This window comes from Bos indicus x Bos taurus, chromosome 6, assembly GCF_003369695.1.
Source record: "Bos indicus x Bos taurus breed Angus x Brahman F1 hybrid chromosome 6, Bos_hybrid_MaternalHap_v2.0, whole genome shotgun sequence".
Classification (NCBI taxonomy): domain Eukaryota; kingdom Metazoa; phylum Chordata; class Mammalia; order Artiodactyla; family Bovidae; genus Bos; species Bos indicus x Bos taurus.
Window position 1 is genome coordinate 55,736,154 of NC_040081.1, and position 18,418 is coordinate 55,754,571.

The 18,418-nt window shown below is 36.6% G+C and overlaps 1 protein-coding gene across 5 annotated transcripts in view; it reads right to left on the minus strand.

Annotated features, from left to right (window-relative positions):
- ARAP2 (ArfGAP with RhoGAP domain, ankyrin repeat and PH domain 2) overlaps nucleotides 1–18,418 on the minus strand; it is a 197,788-nt gene that overhangs the window by 121,684 nt on the left and 57,686 nt on the right. For all 5 annotated transcript variants that reach the window (XR_003511512.1, XM_027544232.1, XM_027544234.1 and 2 more), the window contains 2 exons: nucleotides 12,726–12,904; nucleotides 25–140 (listed from right to left, as the gene is read on the minus strand). Coding sequence is in view for 4 of the 5 variants with exons in the window: in XM_027544232.1 (XP_027400033.1) it covers nucleotides 25–140; nucleotides 12,726–12,904 (295 nt within the window). In the remaining variant the exon portion in view is untranslated. The remainder of the gene's footprint in view (nucleotides 1–24; nucleotides 141–12,725; nucleotides 12,905–18,418) is intronic.

An 18,418-nucleotide genomic window follows, 5' to 3' on the forward strand; every position in this document is an offset into this window, starting at 1 on the left:
AAAAACTGTTTAAATATAACTTACCTAAAACTCCTGTAGGGAGTGATTATTTCAAAAGACTGTTTTACAGTTCGGTCCACTTGTTTTACATTTGCTACATTCATAGGGATTATGGTAATACCAAGTCCACTCTTAAAATCCTAGTTTGGAGAAGAACAAAAAATCATAAAGAAATGAAAATATGGATCTTGAAAATAAAATTATATTCTCTAAAATTTAATAAATCTCATTAAATTTTACTTCAACATGTAAATATAGAATTAAGCAATTCATTAAAAATGCATTGAGTGATTTTCTTATTTCATATACATGATATATAAAATATATACATCTTATATACATGATATATATATATATATACACTCTAAATACATGATAACATGATAGCATTTGAAGCCTGCCAGGCTACTAATAAAGCAAAGCTTTTTTCCACACAATACGTAAGTTGACTAGGACATAGATCTTGAGCTACACAGGCCTTGCTCTGAACAGTTAGGCACTTTTTCACCTTTAGCCATTTCAAAAAGGGAACTAACAGGAAACTAACCCTTCCCATTTTCTAGGTGGGGGGAGTCAAATGACACTGTGAGGTTGGTATAATGACTGTTTAGACAAAAAGAAGGGAAAGCCACAACTCAAAGAGGTAAAGTAACATGGGAAGAGGAGACGGCTGCGTGTGCTAGAGAAGGAGGGAAACCCAGGCCGCCTGACTACTGGCTCTCTCTCTGCTGTAGGATGTTACCTCTGTTCATCACACTATCTTCCTCGTTTGCTCTCAAACAAAAGAATTACTTGTTTTACAATTTTATCTCATTTCTAAATTTATTAGTTTCTTCTTCCTTCAATTAGATTCCTAAAAAGCTCCTCAAATGCTATTTTTGTATGGAAAATGCCATTTGTTCAACACCTGCAGCCACTATGTTCAACCTGTCCCACCAAAATTAGAGTGTTCAAAAAGGCACACAGTCTACCACCTAAAAGCATTAAAGTATGTAATATATTATCTAGCCATAAGGGTTTTGGAATTTGATTTATCAAACCACCTCACACCTTAAAAATATAATTAATCTGTACTTCAAAAAATGAATTATCTCTGTCAATAGGTTCAGATTAAATGTACTCTGAATTCCTAAATTATGACTAGGAAAAATTATCCATACTAAAGATAACTGCAAAAAATATGAGTCTACTTTCAGGAAGGACACTTTCAGCAGAGACTGTGAAAGAAACACCTCAGAAGCTGCCTTCTCTTTGTCTCACCTGTTGTACAAGCTAAAAGTAAAAGTACTATTTTCCTATCTCCCTTGCAGCTAGAAGGGGCCATATGTCATAGTTCTGGTCAATAAAATGTAAGTAATTTCCAGCCTGGGGGGTAAGGAGGAGAGACAAATCTTGGAAGAAAAGACTTTTCACCCCTTTCCATCTTCTTGGAAAATAACATCTTCTTGGGAAATAACAAAGCCATTTTAGAATGTAAGCATCCTTGAGATGAAAAGCCTGAGGACAAATTCTTATACTGTAAGGATGTCAGAGTGAGAAAAAAAAAAAAAAAAAAAGAAAATCTTGTTCCCTGATGGTCTCAGCAAGAAATTTGTTAAAACAAACAAGTTCCTAATCTATTTACCCTATCCTTCAGTTTTCTGTCATTAGAGACACTAATGCATTCCTGGCTGATAAAATAAGTGGAATAAAACAACAATGCAACAAATTTTCCACACTCATAAAGGGTTTCCATTCACAAACTGCAGAAAAATTTTGCTTCATGTTTTTAAAAATGTATACATTTTAGTTAGAATGAGGAAATGACTCATTTGTAAACTGAATATGATTTTTTTCTGATGAAAGAACAAACGGCTCCTTTTGTTGGGAGAAACAAACCAGGAATGGAATCAGTAATATAAAAGATACAGGAACATGCTAGGTGTTGTGAAATACTTGGAAGAATGTGACATACTTCTACTTTGTATTGCAAGCCCACCTAACAAAAATCAGTACTTAAATGATATGTATGCAGGAGGGAAGCCAAACTTTTCCAACATGTTCCACTGTAACAAGTTCTCGCATAGTATGTCAGCACAGTTGTTAATATCTAGCATATTATGCACACTCTCCCGCCGCGCACCGGTGCGCCCACAACCCTCAATGTCAGTTCTCGTATAGTATGCTAGAACTTATTTACTTAAAGTAATTAACTTATAATTACAGAAAACAAATTCTCAATTATCCATACCAATGTTCCTGCTGGATAATGCAACTGTTGGACCAACTTTCAACGTTTAAGTGATTGGAAACTCAAACTCTCTTTTATAAATGGGGAAATAAAATGGGGCTAGCAAGGTAAGAAGACACTTTAGAGAAACAGCTTTCTGAGGACCCAGCTTGATATGGGGGTACCTCTAGAATAAAATAGGCTGCATCTCCTCAAACAATGTTCCGTGATGCAACTTGTGCCAATAGCTGGCTAACAGACTACTCTATTATTCTCTGATGGGGGCCTGGCCTGCAGGTGCTGTGTTACTAAGGGCGGAAATACACACTTAGACCAGCAGATGGTAAGACTGACAGCCTTGGATAGAAACTGATGAGACTCATCAAGGCTCCAGCCTAAAGAGATGGTGCCTCATTTCTACAAGCAAGTCGTGAAATATCTACATATAAAGAGGCAATTTCTGTTAAAAAATAAAATAAGTGAGGTTCAGCTCAAGGCCCCAAATTTATCCCAAGCAAGGCAAAGATGATTTTTCAGCCTGGAAAGAAACTGTAACCCATTTATCAGCTGCCTGCCAAGGCCATATGGTTTTGAGTAATTAGAGTACCCACTGAACTCACCGGCACAAATGGTCTGTAAAATGTACAGCAGAGTAACAAAATAAATGTCAGTGCTCTCGAGAGCTATTAAAATGAAATGATTGCGTTTCTTATTAAAAAAATATTTGTGGTGACATTAAGCCATCTTGTCACATACCCTTTAGAACACATTTAGAATATATCCCATTCCTAGAGCCTCATCAAAATTACCTGTGTTGAATTCTCCCTCCCTCCACTCTGAGATTCTGATCTCAAGAATCAGAAGACAAAGCCTAATGATTTTCAGTTAAAAAACAAAACAAAACTACCACCTTATGATTTCCATATGTAACAAGTATTAAGAAACACTGAATTATACAGCAGAACCAGTTGTAGAATCTAAACAGTACAAGTCTACGTCATCTAAGTATCAGGATATAAACATTTCTCTAGGCCTTCAGCAGAGCAAAAAAAAAAAAGCATGCAATCAGATTATGAAAAAAGCACTTGAAGTTATTAAGACTATTGGTTAGAAACAGGATGGTCAGAATACAGTGACACATTGGATTGTCAAGAACCTATGCATCCTGCATGCCAATCCTTTTGCTAATATCCAAAGGATATAAAAGTACTGGTCTTCATTAAGCACACACACTCCATACTTGATTTAATACTTGTTTGCTTAGTGCTCTGAAGCTTACAAACAGCTATGAACTCTGATTTGATTTTCCTAACAATTCTGTGAAGAAGGGAGAGAAGATACAGCCATTTTTAAAATGAGAGAATATGTCCTGGCAAAACTATGTTGAGTAGGTACCTCTAGACAGCCAGAATTTATGCTAAGTGGTGGGCCTGCTCTAAAGCATGAGATGGGGGTACTTGAGGAAGCTTACAGTTTGAGGAGAAATGAGAGAGAATTGTAACATGTGCAATAAAAGAATAATCCATGTCTGTAGGGTAAGCACAGAATCTGATCCAAAAAAGAGAGTATTGAGTTCATATTCTTCCCAAAGGAGGTGACACTTGACTGATAAACCCACAAAGTCCAGACCAGACTGATCAGATGTACCTCGCTTGCTTCAGCTCATTTGTCTGCAAATCAGGGCTACCAGTAGTACCTACTGCATCACTGTATGAGGATTAAATTCATGCATAAAAAGTGCTTAGAAGAATGCTTGGGGCAGAAGTGCTTTCTAGTCCCAGTTAGCTATTATTATTACCGTTATATTATTCCTCTTGAATTTGAAACCAACTGAACATATTACCTATTAAAAAGTTAATTACAAGAAAATGCATGCTTAAAAATAACTATCAGGTGTACATAAATGTTAAAAAATGGAATGGAATGTGAATGGTAAACTTTCATGAAAATTAAAAATAAATTACCCATTAACTACAATCTGTCAGCACTATTTTCATTTTGAAAAAATAGGGATGAGCCAGGAACATGCTAAATTTCAACCTTTAAAATCCTATACACTGTAGTGAAAAAACAACAGCATAGAAATTCCATAGGTAGAAATACATTGTTATGGAAAGCATAAAGCTAAAAACAGACTCTGGAGGAAGCTATATTTCACAGTTAATTTGCTGTCACACAACGTGTGATCCCAAAGAGCATGAATGGCCTCGCTTGGCAGAAGAGGTCTGATGCTGCAAAGGCAGTAATGACATCGTGAGCACCGGGAGTCGGAACTGGGGGAGAATCTTGGCTGATCCATTTACCGGCTCTGTGACTACTGGCAAGTTCCTTAATTTGTCCAGACCTCAATTTCCTCATTTACGAAAAGACAGTAGTATCTACCTTTTATAGAACTGCTATAAAAGTTGAATGAAGAAATACAAGTTGAAAGTCTAATACATCCAGACAGTCCTCTCATTTGAAGGTTCTGAATACAGAATTTGTCTTCAATAAGAATATATCCATTTACAGTGACTGGAAGTATTCACACCAATGATTCCATATTCAACATTCAGGTTAGAATAAGTGACAAATATTTACAAAGACAGAGAAATGGGTTATTTGTACAAATTAGTAGTAACAGAGCCTGGCTCGAGCTACCTTTTAAAACTACAAAGTGAAAGAGCAAAATAATGGTTTCATTCCTAAACAGAAAAATTAAAGAAGGGTTTATTAACCCCAAATTTGCTAAAATCTCAAACCTATTTTTGGAAATACGGATGTCAGGTTTCCCTGCCAGGAATTTAAGAACTCGGTGCTTAGACATTTGTGGAAAGCAGATGTGGCATTGTGTGACATTGGCATCAGACTTCCGGGCAAACACCAGATGCAGAGTTTGGCCAGATATAGAACCCAGAGAATTTGAGGCCACCACCTCCATCCTGCTGCTTCTTTCTGTACCACACAAGCCAGAGCCCTGTGGGGTCTATTTAAATTCTATTAGAATTTCATTCCCATACCAGACACAGGGGAACATTACACTGGGGGAATGAATCTCTTGTTATACCCGGATTTGAGAATGTTTAATCAAGTGAATGTAGTTAAAACCTCAATGCCACAATTATCATTAAATGGATACACAAACCCACCAAGCAAGACATCTGGTTGTAATGAAGTCCCTAATATTAACATGATATTCAAAAACTCATCAGGAAAAGATGGGAGGCTGACTGCCAGGACAACATCACAAATGGAAACCAAAGTCAATTATCTTCAATTCGCCTCATATCTATTGGCAGAAATTTCACTCGAGCAGCAATACCTTGTATATAATACCACATACATATACACATCAGTGAATGTTCTTATTTCATTACCTATATAAAATTTTAAAATACTGGCTTATATACTACACCCACATCATTTTAAGATAAATAAATGAAATAATTATTTTCCAAAATAGAGAAAGTCTATAAGCTTTGAACTGATTAAAAAAACCCACAATTTATTTCTATAAACAAAATTCCTATGCAACAAAAATTAAGTGAAAATGCAAAAGCAGCAACAGCTTAGAAAACCAGTTGCAGAAAATATGACATGAAGATTAATATCTATATTATATGAAGAGTTCAAATAGAAACAACAAAATAATTCCAATAAACAGAAAAAAAATGAAAATTCATAAAGAAGAAAATAATATTAAAATGAAAAATTTTCTCAACTATAAGCTCTCTAGTCCTGAAAACAGCTATAAATGACTATTAATTCAACAATTTCATTCTACAAATGTTTACTGTCAGCTACTTGCCTGGAACTCCTATGGGCATGCGGTGAATAAAGGAAATTGTCACAGTCTTAAGTTGGGAATATAAAAATTATAACACTGTCAAGGTTAAAATGAAGCTAGTACTTATTTATATACCTAACAGCATTTGAAATACAAGCAATTCTTTAGAAAAGGGTCACAGGGATTCTTGCACAAAAAGTGAATCAAAAAGAAAGAAAAGGCTACAGACAGACAGAAGCCTCTCAGAAATCTCACTCATTTATGTTATCACTATGTGTTACTCACAAGGGGAGGTAAGTTCCCAAAGAGCAGGGACCTTCTGAGTTACCACAGAGCACCTAGTATCTAGAGCAGCACTCAGGAAGGAAGAGGTAACCAATAAATTTTTGCAAAATGGATGAACAAATACAGAAACATGGGGAACTATAACATAACCTCTACAAATTCTATCACACAATTCATGTTAAACAAAGCTGAAGTAACAATATGGGAAAACTATCATAATTATAATATATTGTAGGTATATAAATGGAAGCAAAAACAAGGAATAGAAGAAAATGTGAAAAAATTAAACAATGGGTGTGGGTGGGTTGTGAGAGGGTATAAGCATTTAAACAGATAACATTCAATTTATATAATAATAATATATATTAATAATAAAATAATTATAATAGCACCAGTGTTTTGCCACTAATCAGGTAAAGAATTTTGGTATCTGTTTCTACTTTGCATCTTTCTAATAAATGTTTTTATACATATCTTCATATAGCCTATGTTAAAAGAAAAAAAGAAAAAAAATCCTAATATTCCCTAAGGCATTTCTCCTACTTTGAAGCTACTTCAAGTTAATTTCAACAATCTGCTAAAAAATGAAAGTGAAAGAAAGATATTAAAAAGTGAATCTTTGAACTGGGCAACTGATAAAATGAAAAGTCAAATGAAAGTCACTCAGTCGAGTCTGACTCTTTGTGACCCCATGGACTCTACAGTCCTTGGAATTCTTGGTATTCTTGGCCAGGATACTGGAGTGGGTAGCCTTTCCCTTCTCCAGGGGATCTTCCCACTCGGGGATCAAACCCAGGTCTTCTGCATTGCAGGGGGATTCTTTACCAGGTGAACCACAAGCGAAGCCCAAGAATACTGGAGTGAGTAGCCTATCCCTTCTCCAAGTGATCTTCCCGACCCAGGAATCAAACCTGAGTCTCCTGCATTGCAGACAGATTCCTTACCAACTGAGCTATCAGGGAAGCCTGATAAAATGAAAAGTTCATGTTAATTGTCTAGAGTTTAGATCTGGCAGTGAACTGTTGATAAGAATGTGCAGACTGCTATCTCCTTGCATTTATCATGCTACTTTTCTTAAAAAGTAAAGAACTTCAAAAATAAGACCATAGTTCGGATAATCCAATCTAACAGCCATTTTTAACTTACAAAACTTAAGTTCTTGATTTAGTAGAAGAGATGGACCCAGAAAAAAATGAAAAAGTATTAAAAGTATATCTGTACAGATGCTTGACATGGAAATCTTAAGGCCACCTATTGGAAGTAGAGGAAAAAGCACAAGAAAAGATGAACAATAATCCACAAAATCAGAGTAAATTTCCAGACATACACACAGAGTTAAAAGAACTTATGTGAACTAAGAGTTTCAAATTGCTTTTCAAGAACTTTGTTTTATGCTGACTTTGCAAATATCTCTCCAATAGATCACACTCTGGTAATAAAAGTTTGCATTAAGAAAAAGGAATTAAATAGTCATCATACAATTTATAAGCTGAAAAATTAAAATTTTACATAAAAATTAAGATTATAGAAATTAAAAAAAATAAAACAAAACAGCAGCTATAGTTTACAATCATACACAATTTATTGAGACCAGTTCTTCAAAATTTAAAAACTTATTACCATTAATAAAGATTTTCTTAACTTTCTACTTAAACGTTCCCACATTCCAAAATGTTCCATCAGGAAAAAGATTCACTTAAATGAAAGTTAACCACAAAAAGGGGTATAGCAAGCCCAAGAAGAGAAAGGACACACTAAAGCAGCACTCAGTGCTGACAAAGGAGAGCTCTATACATTTTCCAGCTCCAGAAATACTTTAACTCTTTTGCTGGATGCTTATAATTTTTAAAAAAGAAAACCCCACAGAGCAGTGTTTTACTGTGTGTGGTTTTTGTCAGCAGTCACTGAGTCAACTGGGATGCTTTACAGCATCGCAAGCCCAGGAATTCTAAGTCAATGGGTCTGATAAGAGCCCAGATATCTGGAACTTTAACATGAAATGTAAATAATGGTCTTAGAGATAGTAACCCCACTCTCTTTTTCACAGGATGCCATTCAAACAGAAAGAGATTAGTTTAACTATCTGAGCCAATCAGTAGCAGAGCAAGAATGAAAACCCAGAACTGCTACCACCCAGTTCAATCTTCTTTGCTCTAAATAAGCTTCCAACTTTCCATTTTAAAAACGCTTCAACATAAGCTGGAGCAGCTACTCTTCCACCTCTACCCTCTGTTTGTTTACTCCCTCTGGAAAGACTTCCAAAGAAAATTAGTAAAACTATCATATGCATAAATAGAGGCAGCCTACCATGCTCCTCCATCCATGGGATTTTCCAGGCAAGAGTACTGGAGTAGGTTGCCATTTCCTTCTCCAGAGGATCTTCCTGACCCAGGGATTGAACCTGGGTCTCCCACATTGTAGGCAGACGCTTTACCGTCTGAGCTACCAGGGAAATAGTTCAAATAGAGGCAAGAAAAATGAAAACAGTTCATATGTGAGGGAGAGGGGTATAAGTCAGCTTTCCTTTTTATTCTATTTATACTTTACGTTAGGTGGGCAATAAAAATCACTGTTTTTAGAATTGTTTTGATGCATGAACTTAAATTAGATCCAATACAAATTAAGTTACAGAGACTCAAATCTAACACCTCTTACATTTTCACAGTTTTTTTCCTATCATTTAAAAAAATATTACTTTATGTATTGTGTATATAAAACTTTTACATCTAACTATTTCACTATCTTTTAATGCTTTTCCTAAAACACAGCTAAAAGACCTCTGCATTCATGAGAAGGGCTCCTTATTTAGTCCATCACTCAAGCTCTTTTTACAGTCTGCTCAACCACATGAGAAAACCCATAAGCAACCTTCCTTTGGAAAGAAAGATATACACCAGGATATAAAATAGATGAAACTGGAATATGTCAAGGCTTAACCATGAAGGGCCTCCCTTAATTTATCAATCTAGTCTTGAGCCAACTAGTTCCTGAAGACATGACTCAAGACCAAGTCCCTTAAGACCTAGCTCCATATAATATGATGCGATCTTTTAAGACCACATACACAAACAATAGTATGCACTTTCTAAGGGTACATAAATAAGCATGTTAATGCATTGAAAAAGTCTTGAAATATACATTCATTAAAAATAGGTTTACTTCTTGAAAGATGAGGAAGAGTCCGGCACGAATAATTTAATTTTTTAAGGCGATTACATGTATTACTTGTACATGAAAGTGTTTCTAAGTCCAAGACTTCATTAGATGCCATTAGACTTTTCTTCCTGGAAAAGAAGACTGTCCTCCTCAGTAAATGTGTTGCTTTAAGTGTGTCTGACATGTTTACTGAATGCATACTCTGAACTACCTAGGCAAATAAGTTATTCAAGGAAAGAGTCCTTAGGCTATTTCTAAAAGGTCATAAGCCAGAAATTTTCTTTTCAACATACACTTTAAAAAGACATTTTGATGTAGTGACAAAGAAGCTAGGCTTAGGGTTATAAAGTTCTTGTCTTAAACTCTGCATGATGAACTGTAACCCTTTAACAAGTTACTTAATCCTCATTGTCCTCATCTATAAAACATGGATGAGAATATCTTCTTCTACATTTGTGGGGAGGATGAAAAACAAATGTTTATAAATTAATTAGCATAGTACCTTGTACCTAACAAATGGTGGTCGTTTGTTAGGTACAAATGGTCATTATGCTTTTCATGCTGACATATTAATATGAAAGCAAGAATTTCATATAATTTCTTGCTAACAAAAAAGTATTAACAAAACTTTAAAAACACCTGAGTTAAATTCACTTACTCCAGTCCACTTTAATTCTCTGATTCCTAGAATGTCGACTTTCACATCTCCTATTTGACCACTTCCAATCTGCCTTGATTCATGGACCTAACATGCATTCCAGGTTCCTATGCAATATTGCTCTTTACAGCATCGGCCCTTGCTTCTATTACCAGTCACATCCACAGCTGGGTATTGTTTTTGCTTTGGCTCCATCCCTTCATTCTCTCTGGGTTATTTCTCCACTGATCTCCTGTAGCATATTGGGCAGCTACCAACCTGGGGAGTTCCCCTTTCAGTATCCTATCATTTTGTCTTTTCATACTGTTCATGGGGTTCTCAAGGCAAGAATACTGAAGTGGTTTGCCATTCCCTTCTCCAGTGGACCACATTCTGTCAGACATCTTCATCATGACCCATCTGTCTTGGGTGGCCCCACACGGCATGGTTTAGTTTCATTGAGTTAGACAAGGCTGTGGTCTATGTGATCAGATTGGCTAGTTTTCACCCTTATGGCAGAAAGTGAAGAAGAACTAAAAAGCCTCTTGATGAAAGTGAAAGAGGAATAGTGAAAAAGTTGGCTTAAAGCTCGACATTCAGAAAACTAAGATCATGGCATCTGGTCTCATCACTTCATGGGAAATGGAGAAACAATGGAAACAGTGTCAGACTTTATTTTTTTGGGCTCCAAAATCACTGCAGATGGTGACTGCAGCCAGGAAATTAAAAGACACTTACTCCTTGGAAGGAAAGTTATGACCAACCTAAATAACATATTAAAAAGCAGAGATATTACTTTGCCAACAAAGGTCCATCTAGTTAAGGCTATGGTTTTTCCAGTGGTCATGTATGGATGTGAGAGTTGGACTGTGAAGAAAGCTGAGCGTTGAAGAATTGATGCTTTTGAACTGTGGTACTGGAGAAGACTCTTACAAGTCCCTTGGACTGCAAGGAGATCCAACCAGTCCATCCTAAAGGAGATCAGCCCTGGGTGTTCATTGGAAGGACTGATGCTGAGGCTAAAACTCCAGTACTTTGGCCACCTCATGAGAAGAGCTGACTCACTGGAAAAGACCCTGATGCTGGGAGGGATTGGGGGCAGGAGGAGAAGGGGACGACACAGGATGAGATGGCTGGATGGCATCACTGACTCGATGCACATGAGTTTGGGTGAACTCCAGGAGCTGGTGAAGGACAGGGAGGCCTGGTGTGCTGCGATTCATGGGGTCACAAAGAGTCAGACAGGACTGAGCAACTGAACTGAACTGAACTGAAAAACACCTACTTTTAAAGGATAACATAAACTCAGACAATCTAGTAATGTAACAGTGAAACTAGTAATTTTAAGTCCATCAGGTTTGTGCAAGTGAAAAATGAAAACTTCCATTAATTTGGCAGAGAAACTTGCATTCTGATACATGCAAATTATGTATTTCTAATCTTTATTCCATTTTTTAAAAAAGTTTTAATCATCTTACTTCACAGACTGAAAATGTTCATATTCAATTCATACACATTATTAAGCTGTACATCACTACTCTTCTTGAAGAATATGCTAACTATCCAACTTATTAATATGCCAACACTGCTCAATGATGCTTTCCATAGTTAATTGGCTAAGAAATCTTATCCCCAAAACTGTAATGAAGAAGTTCACACCGAAGTTCACAGGAAAGCCTGGATAAAGATCTATAGTTAATTTTTTTGAAACTACTATTTATTTTAGGTTGTTATCTCTATTTTGTTATGAAAATAGTCAGCATTTATATTTTACCTTATCATAACCCATTATAATTTATCACAAAGTAACTTCGTCTTAGATCAGATATCCAACACATTACTTAATTCCATAGATAATGACTTAGCATCTAATATATTCTAAGCTGAAAGATTAAAAATTCATTTCTAAAAAGGGGTAAGAAAGTAATTTTCTTATACATATTAAAAGCCAGGTATGTTAGAGAAAAAGTCTACAGAATCAAATGAAGTTAACAGAATTTGCTAAAACTTTAACGTCAGTCTCCTGAACACGTTTAAATTCTCCACTGAATCCTTTGATGTTAACCAACATTAATATCCCAACAATTTATCTTATTTATTTATGTGATATGTCTATGTACACATGTGCATATGGGTGTTTGTGTGTATATAAATCACTTGCTTCTAGTAAATTATCTCCTCTGCAAATGACATATCTACTGCAAAACAAATAAACCTAAATCCTGTAAATTCAAGAAAATATGTTACCTGTGCTTCCTTTATAATTTTCTGTCACAAAACAAAAGAATTACAACACACACAGAACAAGGTCTATTTTTCTTCAACAGCTATAATGGTTAACTGGTTCTTAATTATTCTCTCATGTAGTTTTCTAATGTTACTTCAGCTAAAGAATACTTTTCAAAACTCAGTTTTCATTGATTCTATTTCCTCTATTTCAAAGAATGATGTCTAGTCTCAAATTTGATGTAGATTACCTTCCTGCTGCTAGTGGAGCTGAGAAAATTCAACTCTTTGTTACATTTAGTGGAGTATACAAAGCATAGCAAACCTCCATCAGTAAAACACTAATAAGTCACTAATAAAACACTAATAAGGCAAACAAAGCACGGCTGTGACTGTAGTTTGTCTTGTAAGGAACCACAATCTGCAATCACCGTAACATGGCTCACCTGTTCATTTTTGCAAAGCCACACACTGTTTCCACTTAACACAGTAAAAATTTTAGCTTTATAGCCTCTCAGTTCAAGATATCCACATTTCTCAGGTGCAATAGCAGCTTGAGACTGCGAAGAAAGGGCCTGTAACTTCAGTGCATTTAATAGTAGGCTGATCCAGTCATTTCTTTCCTCTGGAAATAAAAACAGGAGAAAATATACACCCATGCTTAATAAGCTATAAACACATAGAAATGTGGAACAAGACTGACTTTCTCTGAAACAGATCAGTTACAGATCCTTCCCCAAAACCACAGTCTAAATGCTACTGTTGTCAGGGCAACAGCCCAATTCTGTTAGGTTATTAGCCATTCCTCAGTATTCATAGGCAGCTGGTTTCAGGACCCCCCTCCCCGCCCCCACACCGGGATACCTAACTCTGCAGATGCTCAAGTTCATAACAGTGAGCCCCGTGTATCCCCAAGTTCACCAACTGCAGATTCCACCAACTGAGGATCAAAAACGTCCTCGTTGTGGGAACCAAGGTTACAGAGGGCCGACTGTACTCAGTTGCCCTGTAACCAACATCACTGGCTTCACCTGGAAGTTGAATAGAAATGCAAAATCCCAGCCTTCCTCCAGAATGGATGAATCAGAATCTTCATTTTAAGATCTCCAGATGATGCATATCCATGTTAACATCTAAGCAGCATTGTTAGATTACTCATGAGATTGGATTGTCTTTTTTAATATAAGAAAGTAATATGGCTACTGAACAGGTAACAGATTGTACCCAGCAATACAGTTACTAAAATATCCAGAAAGGCTTGCTTTGTAGCAGGCATTTGGAACCGACTCAAGACTGCGCTTGCCTTGATGTTCACTCACCCATACCTTTCACTAACAATAGCATCTCATCTGTTAAAACTTCTTCTCTCACTCCTTCCACAAAAACTACATGACCTTCAACTACAACACATTGTGTTACAGACAAAGGAATTCAATCCAGTCCCCAAAGAGCAATCAAAGTTGTAAGTCAAGTTAGATATGAACACATAATAGAACACAGAATACTGTAAATGTCATACAAATGGTATCAAGTAATATATGAATCAACTCAATGGAGGTAAGTGATTTGCTGAAGGTCATATAGCTAGTTAGTATTAAAATTAGGAGAATCAAATGTTTTAAGTCTCAGACAATTGTTCTTGACACTATGAGGGGCTAAAAAAAAAAATGGATATTTGTGTGAGGTCTTGAGGATGAGGAGGAATTAAAAAAACAAACAAACTGGAGCTTGGAAGAAAAACAAGCAAAACAGTATTTTAAGCAGAGGAAACAGAAATAATGAACATCTGCTCGGGGGATAATTTATAAATAAATAAATTTATAATTTTGAACTCACAAAGAAATGATGGGAAATATGGCTGGAGATCGTACAGTGCCTAGGATAAGGAATTTGGTCTTTATTATGGAAGCAAAAGAAAACCATTTCAGAATTCTTAGCGAGAAAGGGACAAGATTAGGTTGATGACAGAACAAACTGGAAGGCAGGGGGTCAGGAATAAGGCAATAGAGACTTAAAGTACAATGAAAATGGAAAAAAAAAACAGCTGTGGTTCTGAATATGTTTGAGTACATTTGACAGGTGTTCATCAAAAAATGAATTACTCAGAATAAAGGTAGCTTGGAATCAAGAATCCATCAAAGAAAATAGAAGGTTCTATTAACAGAACCACCTGAGGTTTTCAGCACCCTAGCATGAGCATCTAGGCAGATGGATAGCAATATGTGAATAAAGGCAATCCATACAAGAGAATACTCATGATTGTGGATAAGTGTTTAATGTAAAAGGAGAAGAAATGGTATACACTTGAGGTATAACTGATTCTAGGAGGATAGAAAATGGGCCAGGAAAAAAAAATGTAAAAGTGGTTTTATCAAGGTGAAAAAGAAAACAAACAGACAAACAGATTGAATTCCAGGTAGGAAAAATTTTTGAGAAGGAGAGTAAGGTGGACCCAAGTTTGGGAAACTGCCTGGTATCTCAGATCCTTTTAAGACTGGTTAGAGGTAATGTCATTGTAGATTGAAATTAAGTCTCCATATTAGACTTACTTACATTTCAACATGGATTCCCAGTTATTTTATAATACAAGTCTTAATTTTTAAAGTATCTTCATTCTTGCTCACCTTCAAAACTACCAAAGCTATTTAGTTGTGTCTTTAATGACCAAGTATTTATTAAAAACTCGTTTAATGATATTTTATTGCAGATATTACATAATCCCCAAGTAACAGTGCTTATTCCTATATATCAGGACTCAAGTTTCTCCCACATCATTATAAAGTAAAAGACATGAAAATATTTAGGAAACTACGCCTATGTCAATCCATAGCAGCTACTCTACATTTTGTTGTTTAGTCACTAAATTGTGCCCAACATTTTGGGACCCCATGGAATGCAGCCCAACAGGCTCCTCTGTCTATGGGATTTCCCAGGCAAGAATACTGGAGTGGGTTGCCATTTTCTTCTCCAGGGGATCTTCCCAACCCAGGGATCAAACCCACATCTCCTACACTGGCAAAAGGATTCTTCAACACTGAGCCACTTGGGAAGCCCTACTCTACATTTTACATCTACAGATAGACTGCTCTGGGATAATGTATTACATTGTCAGTAACAGCAACACTCTTTCCACTTGGTGATTATTTGTGATCAATAAGTACACACAGATATTCCTGCCAAGTAAATGGTATATAATGTTTTCTGTTTGTTTATGTTAATCCACACAAATCACTGACTTTGAAATGTAGGCCATAATTTAATGAACTGGGCCAAAGTGATTTTGGTTTTCAGACTACTATTAGTGGATATCTCAGTTTATCAGGAAATAATTTTAAATTTGCGATTGCATTAACTCTTAGTCTTAAGTATATTATGACTCCATCTCAACAAATGGTGCCCTTATAGCCTACAAGAATTCTCTAGCTCCTGAGGTTCTCACTTGCTAATAGGAAGTAACAATCATGAAGAACAGGATTGAATACTAATGTGCAGTTTATACTTAATAACCCATGCCAAAGGAGATAAACAGTGAGACAGACAATTCAAACACAATAAAAGAGATTACAAGTGTCATTGGTATTTGCAAAGTGTGCATACTTGGACATGGGGAATATTCTTTGATAAGTCACAGCATCCCAAAACAAATAATAATTTCCCTTTGGGCACAGGCAAAGCTGTATATTGTGCTGGATTCTGCCTGCTATTCACACCAAGGTACTTTTATTCTTTCCAAAAACAAATGTTTATTGAGTGTCTATCTTGATCTTATTAGCACCGTGCTAAGCATCACTCCCTCTGAGAATATGCTCTGACTGGGACATGGTTTTGCTCTGAATAGGGCATTTTTAGGTTGGAAAAAGAAAAAAAAAAAAAAAGAGAGAAAACAAAATTGCCACTTTCTTGTGATTATGCTAGAATGTAAATAAAAAACATAAGCGATCCCCTCAAACCTCAAGCTAGTTAAGGTTTTCTGGAATGTCAACTCAAAGTACACAAATAAAAAGGTTAAAAAAATCAGCAGAGGATACTTAGCATCCTCTAGACTCTACTGGATTTAGCAGTAGACACATTCATTAGCAAAATAGGATTGATTACATGAGGGATTGCCCCACAAGGGGCATGTAAAACATGAATAAAAGAATCTAACAAAATTCATATGTACTCTTAAATTTTGATATACTCTAAAGATTCCTCAGTGTAACCCATGATCAATATTAGAGAAGGAATTATTACACACTATGGTTATTCTTATGGATAATGATTCATTCATATGAGTGTCCACTTAGTTCCAGCTATGTTCTAAGCCCTATTCTGAATACCAGGAATGAAGCAGTGAACAAGATAGATCCTGGCCTTACTCTCCAGAAGTTTACATTCTTGTGAAAGAGGGCAGGCAATAAACATAGATATATATGACACACTGACAATGCAATGGGATAAAATACAACACAGGAAGAAGGGCACAGAAAGTACTATTCTATGTAGGATAACAGAAAAAAGCTCAGGGAGAAGGTAATGATTTTGCAAAAGCCTAAAGGCAAGGGGGCGGAGAAGGCAATGGCACCCCACTCCAGTACTCTTGCCTGGAAAATCCCATGGATGGAGGAGCCTGGTGGGCTGCAGTCCATGGGGTCACACAGAGTCGGACACGACTGAAGCGACTTAGCAGCAGCAGCAGCAAAGGCAATGGGGAGGATGACTGGAGAAAGAGTGTCCTAGGACACAGAAAGCAGCAAGCGCCAAGGCAACCATAGGTTTGGCACGTTCACAGGCCAAGAGGCTCCTGTAGTTGCAGCATGGTGCTTGAGGGTGAGCACAGACAAAACAAAGACAGGCGAGACCCTGCATGGGCTTCTGGACCTCACAGGGACTTCACTCTCGGTGAGCTAGAAAGACAACAGAGCCTCTGAAGTGGGAGACAGGACCTGTCTGGGAGGTCAGCATTTTCTTGCTGGAGGATCTGACAACCATAATGAAAATATGACTGCTGTTGATCATGGGAGGTTATGACAATCATCCCAAAAAAAGGTGGTTTGTGGGAGAGTGAGAATGGTGGAGGTGCTGAGAACTGGTTAGAACCCAGGCATATTTCCAAAGTCAAAATGGTAAGATTTGCTGAACCTGGCCTGGATGCAAATAAGGTAGGAAAAGTTCGACAGTGACCCCAAAGTTTGAGGTCTATTATATTATGACAGGCAATCAAAGTACACCAAAGAGAACTTTCACTCCTCTAGTTCTTCCTCCAGATGACAAAAGCTCCATGCATTGCTTCTGAAAACAAGGAAGATTTCAAAACAGGTAAGTCTGTTTGCCCAAAACAGGTAAGGAAAATTTATATGTTTCTCATCCCAAATTCCCAAGTGTTCTTAAAAAAAAAAAAAATTAGTGTTGCAGTTTCACAGCTGCCACTAGAGGGCTGTATGATGCTGTACAGAAACAGAATTAAGGTGGACACATAACTTGGAATCTGCAATTAAGGGGCGGTACCAAAAATGGTCCTTGAAAGGGAATGACTACTCAGAATTTTTTTTTTTTATTATTATTGAAGTATAGTTGATTTACAATGGTGTGCCAATTTCTGCTGTATAACAAAACGATTCAGTTATAGATATATACACATTCATTTTTAAAAATATTATTTTCCACTACAGTCTATCCCAGGAGACTGGAAACAGTTCCCTGAGCTATATAGGACTTTACTGTTTATCCATTCTAAATGTAATAGTTTGCATCTACTAACCCCAAACTCCCAGTCTATTCCTCACCCTCTCTACCCCTTGGCAACCACAAGTCTGATCTCTACATCTGAGTCTACTTATGTTTTATAGACAAGTTCATTTGCACCATATTTTAGATTCCACATGTAAGTGACACATTGTATTTGTCTTTGTCTTTCTGACTTTTGTCACTTAGTATGATAGTCTCAAGTTGCATCCATGTTGCTGCAAATGGCATCATTTCATTCTTTTTTATGGCTGAGTTGTATTCTACTGTATGTATGCACCGCATCTCCTTTACCCACTCACCTGTTGATAGACATTTAGGTTGTTTCCATGCTTTGACTGTTGTGACTAGGCTGCTATGAACACCGGGATGCATGTATCTGTTTGAATTATAGATTTGTCCAGGTATATTCCCA